The sequence below is a fragment of the Manis javanica genome, chromosome 7 (assembly GCF_040802235.1).
Source record: "Manis javanica isolate MJ-LG chromosome 7, MJ_LKY, whole genome shotgun sequence".
Lineage (NCBI taxonomy): Eukaryota > Metazoa > Chordata > Mammalia > Pholidota > Manidae > Manis > Manis javanica.
In genome coordinates, this window is record NC_133162.1 from 45,556,612 (window position 1) to 45,565,915 (window position 9,304).

Consider the following 9,304-nt stretch of genomic DNA (forward strand, 5'->3'; position numbering starts at 1 on the left):
GAGTTTGAACATATGACATTTATTGTTGGGGAGCAGAGAGCAAAAGTTCTTTCTTATGGGAAGAAATACAGTGGATGTGAGAGACTTCAAATTTTGCTGCCAGGAAGAAAGAAGAGGCTAGGCCAGTTGACATACTACACTAGAAGTAATAAGTTGTACTGTTGGAGAGCCTTGGAACATGCAGTGGTCCCAGGAGTGGTGCTTGTCTCTACAATGGGATGGACATGGCAGACTTGAACAAAATCTCATCAACATGTTGGCAAGACTAGGACAGTGCCTAATATGAGAGACTGCTAACTTCAGTCCTGCTTCATACTATCCTGGATAGTTTCCCATTCTTAAACAGGTTTGTGCCTCTGGCAGCATTGTTTGGGATTGCCCTGTATTGTGCTGGGGATCCACCAAGCAGCATTGGTTTTACTCAAAAATGGGACAGAGTTTGTGTATTTAAGTAGTAATTTAGTATTTTTTCATTATTGACATATGAAATAATCTTATTAAAAATGAATGTGTATTTTTAGTGATAGTGATAAAAAGAGCTTCATAAAATGTCTAGCTTGTGTTGACTGCTTTAGGGATATCCTGAATCACCCTTCCCCTTCCTGCAAAAAAAAACTGTACTTGTTCTTGCTGCTTTGACCTTAGGGATGCTTCTTTGGAAAAGCAGGGACGTTTTATATTAGCTTAAATCAGGATGGCACAGTATGGTTCATGGCCTGTCCAAGTCTGACCTATTGCCTGTTTTTGTGTGACCTGTGAGAAAAAAGAATGCTATTTTGTGACATGAAAATTATATGAAATTTAAATTTCAATATCCATCAAGTTTTATTGGACACAGCCACGCCATTCCTTTAGCTTTTGCATATTACAACTGCAGAGTTGAGTATTTGTGTATGGTCCTCAAAATCTGAACTGTGCCGGGCCCTTTACGGAAAATGAATTTGGCCCCTGACCTAGATAAGTCCTGGGTGATGGTCATGTCATTTTGTGCAGTGTGCAAACTCCAAAATGCAGTGTTGTTTAACTAAAACTTTGACTTCAGCTGCTCATCAGTTTTAAAGTGCACTTTTTAAATTTTAAGCAAGCCCAGTTTCCCTGAGATGTGTGGGGCATTGGCATAAAAGGGCCCAAGATGTTATCTTGTGAGCCAAGTGCCCCCTGGTGGACTGATGTAGGGTTTACTCAAGAAATTTCAAACTGAATTTGCCAAGGATTTCTTTGTGTCGATGTCCCAGGGGTCAGAGGCCAATTGACCCGGACGGAAGCGGACAGGTTCTGTCAAGGCCTGGGTAAGTTCTAGCCACGTCGGCGCTCACTTCTATTTGCTGCAGACCAACGAACAAAGGTCTCCCTTTGTTCCCCCACCGCCCCATCTCCCAGTAAAGCCACACGACAGCTCTCCCAGGTCAGCCTCCGGGCTGCTCCGCTCTCTCCGTCCCGCAGGTGGCCTGGAAAAACGGCGAGAGGGTGAGGGTGTGGGTAAGGGTGGGCGGTCAGCCGCAGCAGCCAATCAGGGCTCGGCCCCAAGCCCGGCCAATCGGGAGCACGAGGAAGGCCTGAGTCAGTGCCAGCACCTCCTGCTTACGGCTCGGTGGCTCTGCGTGGGCTCTGCCAGCTTCGGTCAGGGCTCCCGCTCGTTTCCTAGTTCTCGGGGAAGCCCCGGTGCGCTTCTCCGGAGGCCATGGGGCGACAGTGGGGGCCCACCACAAGGGCAGCCGAGCAGGCGGGCTGTGTGGTGAGCGCTTCCCGGGCCGGGCAGCCCGAGGCGGGCCCGTGGAGCTGCAGCGGGGTGATCCTGAGCCGCAGCCCTGGCCTGGTGCTGTGCCATGGGGGCATCTTCACCCCCTTCCTGCGGGCTGGCAGCGGCGTGCTGACTGCGGCCGGCGCCGCCTTCCTGCCCGGGGGCAGCTGCGGAGACGACCTGCGCCTGAGAGTGCAGTGGGGCCCAACGGCCGTGAGTCCCGCAGGCCGCGCGGAGCGGGGCCGCCGCGGGCTGTGCTCGCCCCAGTGCGCCGGCCTGGAGCCCGGCCCGCCCAGCCCGGCCCGCGGGCGGCCGCTGCGGCCCCCGCGCCCCGCAGAGCTGCTGCTGCTGCTGAGCTGCCCGGCCTTCCGGGCCCACTTCGCGCTCCTCTTCGGGGGCGAGGCAGCCGAACAGTGGCGCTTCGCAAGCGCGGTGTCAGACGAGGAGGTGTCGGAAGACGACGAGGAGGATCAACTGAGAGCGCTGGGCTGGTTCGCTCTGCTGCGCGTGCAGCGCGGCCCGGAGGAGGCGGCCGAGGAGTGCGGGCCGGCCGTGGCCGTGGCGCCTCTCGGGGCCGTGCCCAAGGGCGCGCCGCTGCTGGCCTGCGGCTCTCCGTTCGGGACCTTCTGCCCGGACATCTTTCTCAACACGCTCAGCCGCGGAGTGCTCAGCAACGCGACCGGCCCGCTGCTGCTCACCGACGCGCGCTGCCTGCCGGGCACCGAGGGCGGCGGAGTGTTTGCGGCCCGGCCCGCCGGGGCGCTCGTGGCCCTCGTGGCGGCGCCCCTCTGCTGGAAGGCCCGCGAATGGGTGGGCCTTACGCTGCTGTGCGCTGCAGCCCCTCTGCTCCGTGCCGCCAGAGCCGCACTCGGCCGCCTGCGCCCCGATACCGCTGCCCTGGCCGCCCTCCTGCCTCAGGAGCTGGGTGCCCCATGGGGTGTGCCTCTCCGAGACCCCGGGCCCCTTTGGGCAGCCACGGCGGTGCTAGTGGAGTGTGGCACTATATGGGGGTCAGGAGTGGCTGTGGCACCCCACCTCGTAGTGACCTGCCGGCATGTGGCCCCTCGGGAGGCTGCTAGGGTCTTGGTGCGCTCCGCCTCCGCCAAGTAAGGCCCCCAAGGTTGCCCCCACTCTGCCCCCTCACCAGGTCTCAAGTCTGGGCCTCAGGTCATAATCCTGAGGGTTAGGGAGGCCTTCTGGTGTCAAGCTGATGCTTTAGTAGTGTAGTGCACATAGAGACCTGGGACCCTCTCCTCATCTTTGGCTCCCGGAGGCCCCAGTGCGGGAGGTGGGGGGTTTCAGGGCCTCTGGTAGGGGGTGAATGGGGCTTGGGCAAGATAACAGGAAACACCAGATTTGGGATCTCTGGGGCATCCCAGCATCCTGGACTGTGGAGCTCCACCTCCCAGTCTGGATTCCTTTTGGGCCATTTCTCTGTCTCACAGTCTTGCACCCACACACCTCTAAGTCCTTTGAGAGGAGACCTCCTAACCCTGTCCTCTCTTCCCTGAAAGTGGTAGTGAAGTCCCAGGGACCCAGGGTGCTGCCCTGTTGGCCTAATAAAAGGGAACTGTTACTTGATCTCTTAGATCTTAACCAGAACTTACAGGCTGGATCAAAATTACGGATGTGGGGTTTTACCAGTTAGAATATGGGAGTGGGGCCTGGGCAAATAGATATGTTTTGAAGAATCTTCGGGTGATCTGGAACCAGGCTGGGACAGCAGATGGTCATTTTTTCCCTCTCTGCAGGAAAAAGCACAGTTGGCCTCCTTTCCTTCCACTTTCTCTGATAGTAGGGATAGCAGTCTTGGGCCTCCTGGCTTGGTTCTCTAGTATATGTTCTGCTTTCACTCTGGAGTCCCAGGTACTTAATTTAGGCCAAAGCAATATAGCACTTTGGTGTTAATTCTGGTCCTGTGTCTAGCTCAGCCTTAGCCTTGTGGCCCAGGCCCTTCTAAATCCCTCTACTGAATTTTTGATGTTAACTCAGCCTGGCTTTGTCATAGAGGTCCTTGCTGGCCAACAGGACAGCTGTGCCTTTATGGAAAACTGATGATGAGAATTTTCTTGTGTGTGTATGTGGTTCCCAATTACTTGCTGTTTCTGCAACCCCGATACTCTTGCTCCTAGGGAACCCACCAGATCTGGAAGCTACCCCTGCTGTGTGTTAACAGGAAGCCCCTGTGTGATCTTGGGCAAGTCACTTAATTTGTCTAAGTTGCCTCAGCATGAGCTGACATATAATCTTGAAACAGAGCCTGGCACATAGAGCAATAGAAGTCCTAGCATTTATGTAAACAGAGACTGAGAGGGGTGAAATCATATCATGCCCTATGAACTGACAGGATTGTTGGTATCAGATGAGGCAGTGAAGGGAAACACTGGTTTGCCCTGGCCACTTACTGTGGACCTTGGGGAAGTTACTCAATCTCTCTGGGTCTCAAATGCACTATCTAAAGTGTAGATAATGCCAGTGTATAGTTCACAGGGCTGCTGTGAGGACTAAATGAAATGCTAGAACATATTACCAGGCCTGGCCCACAGTGCTCACTAGGTGTCAGGTGTTTATGATCATGGTGAAGTGCAGGAAGCATTACAGAGAAGTACTCTACATTGGAAAGCATGTTTGGAAACACCATAGAAAAACTAAGACACACCCAGGGTTGCCTGCCTACTGTATTTCAGGGCTGACATTAGAGTTTTTTGACTCCCAAGTCCACAACTTTTACTGTCACTCATCTTGCTTCCTCTCAGTGCTAAAAGATCAGAAAGCTAGCCTGCATTTTGTTTCCCTTGCTCACAGGAGTGCTACGATCTGGGGACATGTGGTATTTGCCACCCAGGAGACATCTCCCTATGACATAGCAGTGGTGAGCCTGGAGGAGGACCTGGGCGGTGTCCCCACACCTGTGCCTGCTGAGCATTTCCATGAAGGTAAAGGACAAAGGGCCTTCTGGTCTGGGCAGACCCCAGGAAGGAAAAGCAATGTTGGGTACTCTAACCCTGTTGATGAGGGGGCCAGTCCCCTAAGCCAGCTGCCTTCCCCCTCCCTGCTGAAGTAAGGGTGGAGTCAGGGTGGCGTCAAGCTGGCCTAAAGTCATCCTGGTTACCTGGAGTTGCTCTTGGAGGCTTCCCTGCTTGTGCCCAGCATGCCCAAGGTCGTGGGGGGGAGGGGGCAGGTGGAATCCCTGGCAGAGGGAAAAGCACGCTACTTTCCTGTGGCCTTGGAAGTGCCAAGCCTTGGGGCTTACATTGCAGGCTGGTCAGAGAGGTGTTGCACTTTGGAGGAAAAGTGGCATTATTTGAGTAAAAGGCTTTGTGGTACTGCCACAGAAGTAGCAGAGGCCTTTGTGGATGCAGTGTGCTGTTATGACAAAGACTGCACGTTGTCATCTCTTCTGTCACTTACTAGCCCAGTGTCTTTGGGCAGGTAATGGTTGCTGCCTCAGTTTCCATATCTGTAAAATGGAGCTAATGCTGCCTACTCCTAGGTGTTGTGAAGAATGGGTGAGATATTGCCTATAAAACACTTAGCCCATATCCTGTGTGTTCAGAGCACTTGGTAAATGGGGTTGGTGGCTGCTTTGTAATCCTTACCTTTTTTTTTTTTTTCACCAAGAGACTTCATAGTCCCAAGAGGAGATGGATGTTAATTCCACAGACCTTTACTGAGCACCTGGCTAGTGGCTAGGAACCCTAAAAAGTGACTCCCCTGTGCAGCAGGGGAATGAGGGCTGGAGAACAGCCTGATGCTGAGTGGTTAGCAGATCCAGTGCCGGGAGCTCAGTGGAGGTCCTCTCCTCTTCTTGTGGGGAGCTCTGGAAAGCTCTCTGGGGGCAGGAGGATCTGAGTGGAAACTCAAAGGGCAGAGAGGGTTTGGAAGTTTGAGAGGGCAGGGATGGGGTTAGGGAACGCGAGTCCTGTTAGAGGAGGCTCCCCCACTTCACCCTGCTTCCCTCCCTGGCAGGTGAGACTGTCAGTGTGGTGGGCTTCGGTGTCTTCGGCCAGGCCTGCGGGCCCTCAGTGACCTCAGGCATCTTATCGGCTGTGGTGCAGGTGGATAATACGCCAGTGATGCTCCAGACCACGTGTGCCGTGCATGGTGGCTCCAGTGGGGGACCCCTCTTCTCCACCAGCTCAGGGGATCTTCTGGGTAACTAATTCCTTGACCCTCTCCCAGCCTTCTTCCCTTTGCTAGAGCCTCAGCCCCTTCCAGTGAATGCTCAGTGACCAGACCTAGGAGCCACCTTCTGGAAGCCACCTTTGGAAAGTAGTGGGCCTTATTATGCCTGGGAAGTAGTAGCTGTGGTGTTCAGGCTGTGTGTTCCTGAGGTTGGAATGGGGTGGATGCTGAGCTAGGAGGGAAGAGATCCGAGTTCTGGTCCCTTCTCTTTCACTAAGACACTGCACCACTTTAGGTAAGCCAATCTTAATTTGACCTGTGAAACTCAGGAGTGGATTAGCTCAAGGGTTGCAAACTCAAAAGCCTGCAGAGGCTGGCCAGGTAAAGTGAGTGAATGAGTAAGCAAAGACAGCAGGGAGTAGAGGGTCAAGGCTGAACTAGGGTGAACATTCAGCTCCAGCACATTGTGCCTCTGTGGGCCTAATGCTGGCTGATTCTCCAGTTTTTCATAAGAAGCTGTGAGCCTCCCCCTCTGCCTTCTTTTATGTGTGGTTGTTAAGTCATTCAATTAAAATTTGTTGGTAATTCAGGTCTTAAACCAGTTTATTAGAAAAAAAAGGCCAACTGTGAGTCTATATGGACACCTCCAGCTGCAGTCCAGCACAAAAGGTCCTTCTTCTCTTATTTCTGGCTGCTTTCTCCTGTAGTGAGAAGCCTTGTCTTGCTCTTGCTAGCTACAATGGGAGTTACTTCTTCAACTAGATTATACAAATTAAGTACTTTCATATTCCTAACCCACACCCCTGTGAGAATCACATTTACCATCTAGAGTACAGTGTTTGGGTGTGTACACTTCTTTTTGTCTTTAACATTAATGTGTCCATTCAAAACACTGTTTCCTGAAGGTTCTTAGGTCAGCTCCTCTCTTCTTCCCCTTTAGTGTGGTTGTGTGTTTCATGGGTGGTACAGTTAGATCCATTTATCATAGTCTGCATTCCATTTTCCCCCCATATACTGGTTGGCTTTTAAATATATATGTATATATACAGATACATGTATCTCCTAGCTCTGTATGCTGAGAGGGGCTCCATGCAGAGACACCACAGTTGCAGTGAGCACAACGAGAGCCTAGGTCTTGGTTTCTAAGAGCCATTCTCTAATAAAGGAACTAGAAACTTATTGATTCCAGGGCTGGGACAGGGAAAATTCAAGATGAACCTGGAGCTCCTTGGGATGTTGTAAAGGAAGGAGATGCTACCAATAACAACAGCAAGGTTTTAAGCATGTCAGTTGCTGAAAGAACCAAGAGCCAACGTTAAGAAGCTCCCATTTGAACAAACTTGAGCTGCAAAACAAGTAGCAATAATGTTAGATTGCTACCCAAAGAAAAGGATGACTGCATGTCCACACTGATATAAACATACGAGTGAATAATACATTTTAAAATGGAGACAAGTGAAAGCTCTTCCTTTCAGAAGAATTCCAATTAATAAGTATAGAAGAAATGAGGGAAATAGAAAATCACTGTTAGGTCACCACAGTAGGAATTGCTACAGATAGGACCTACCGGTGGATCCTAAAGTTTAAGTAGAAGATACTTGCATAATCCAAAAATATTTAGGACTTACAAAGGGGAAAATAGTAAGTCTGCAGTAGAGAAATCTGGCAGATTCTACCTTAGCCAAGTGAGCAAGGTTAATGTCACAAGTAATGCTTAAAGACCTCATATACCTCCCAATGTGATGTGCTGAGGACATGTTGCTTCTGTGGTACTCTCCTCAGTATTATATAAGTTGAACCTTACCGTGAGAAAATCCAGATGGAGGGACATTCTGCAGAATAACCGACCTGTACTCCTCAAAGTGGCAAGGCCATGAAAGATAAGGAAAGACCGGAGAAGCGATCCAGATTGGAGGAAACTTAGGACACGTGACAACTAAATGCTGTGTGGGACCCTGAATTGGATCCTGGGACAAAAAGCATGAATGGGAACCCTGGGGAAGTCCAAATGAGTTCTGTACTTTAGTTAATAGCAGTGTCCCAAAGTGAATTTCTTGGTTTTATGGTGACATAAGGAAAAGCTGGATGAAAGGTGTGTAGGAACTCTATATACCATTTTGGCAATGCTTCTGTAAGTCTGAGATTGTCTGAAAACAAGGTATGTACATGCAGACACATACACTGAGCAGGCCGAGAAGAACTTGTCTGTGGGTCTGATGCATTTATTCATTCCTTAGCAGTGCTTGTTGAGGGCCCACTCGGTGCTAGGTGCTGGGGAGACTGCATGGACAAAACGCAAAAGCCCTGTCATGGAGCTGATGCTAGTTGGAGAGAAAGATAACAAATTAAGTGAATCGTAGTGTGTTAGACACTGATAGTATTAAGGAGAAAGTAAAGCTGGGAGGGGGGACTTGGGTGTGGGGATCCAGCATCCATGAAGGGAACACAGCAACTGTCCCTGTGAGGTGGCTCCAAGCTCCCAAGTGTTCTAGGGCCTACGGGATGGTGATGGCCCTCCCTTCTCATCTGGCTCACACCCTCTTTTCCTCTCTGCCTCCTCAACAGGCATCGTTGCTAGCAACACCCGGGACAATAACACAGGGGCCACCTACCCCCACCTGAACTTCAGCATTCCCATCACAGTGCTCCAGCCAGCCCTGCAGCGGTACAGCCAGACGGGCGACCTGGGCAGCCTCCGCGAGCTGGACCAGGCCACCGAGCCAGTGAGGGTGGTGTGGCGGCTGCAGCGGCCCCTGGCAGAGGCTCCACGGAGTAAGCTTTGAGGCTGTGTTGCTCCTCTGGAAAGAAGAACAACCATTTTATGCCCAGGCAGTGCCAAGGCTGGAAGTCTCAAGACCCTGGCATGGCACACCCCAGCTGGGCTGCCTCCCCTTCACCACCCATCTGGTTCAGCTCTGGAGTCTGCATCAAACTTCTCTTTGTGTCTCCAACCTAGCAGCCTGTTTCAGGGCATTTCCTGAGCCCCTACTCTCTCTGCCCCTGGTAGTAGACTCAGCTGTTGTTATGTCCCCTTCTGGGGAGCCCAGTACAACTGCACCACAGCCCTGGTTCTGACAGGCACATACTGGCTGGAAGGCAGGGCTGGCCCTGGTTTCTAATCTGTTCCATCTCCTGATGGCTGCTGGTGGTCTGGAGCAGCTGCTTCACTGGGCTTGGGGGCTATTCAGAAAACCTCCGCAGAGAAGGCCAGCTGTGAAGTCCAGAGACAAGGCAAAGAGCATCTTGTTCTATTAGACCTACAGGGAGGGGCAGCCCCGAGAGTCCGGACTCCTGGGTCATGTCAGGGGTTGCTGGTCTACAGGGGCATTCTGACACTGTGCCTTCATTTTCCAGCCCATGAAATGGGCCTCAGGGCTGTTGGGTAGAATGTGTCTGGTTGAGGTTTGGGAATAAATAGGACATATGGAAGAACCTCTA

At 51.9% G+C, this 9,304-nt stretch overlaps 1 protein-coding gene across 4 annotated transcripts; it reads left to right on the forward strand.

Moving 5' to 3' along the window:
• Window positions 1-116: 116 nt before the first annotated feature.
• TYSND1 (trypsin like peroxisomal matrix peptidase 1) lies at window positions 117-9,304 on the forward strand. 4 transcript variants are annotated; one of them, XM_036998973.2, is made up of 5 exons: window positions 117-2,551; window positions 3,874-3,938; window positions 4,547-4,677; window positions 5,711-5,896; window positions 8,432-9,304. In XM_036998973.2, the coding sequence occupies exons 1-5, from the start codon at window positions 1,682-1,684 to the stop codon at window positions 8,647-8,649; spliced, it is 1,470 nt and encodes a 489-aa protein (XP_036854868.2). In that variant the 5' UTR covers window positions 117-1,681; the 3' UTR covers window positions 8,650-9,304. The 4 variants fall into 4 exon arrangements, 3 of the variants coding, with proteins under 3 accessions (XP_036854868.2, XP_036854867.2, XP_036854866.2); XR_005056170.2 differs by lacking the exon at window positions 3,874-3,938 and having other exon boundaries at window positions 117-2,847; window positions 5,800-5,896; window positions 8,432-8,450; XM_036998971.2 differs by lacking the exon at window positions 3,874-3,938 and having other exon boundaries at window positions 563-2,847.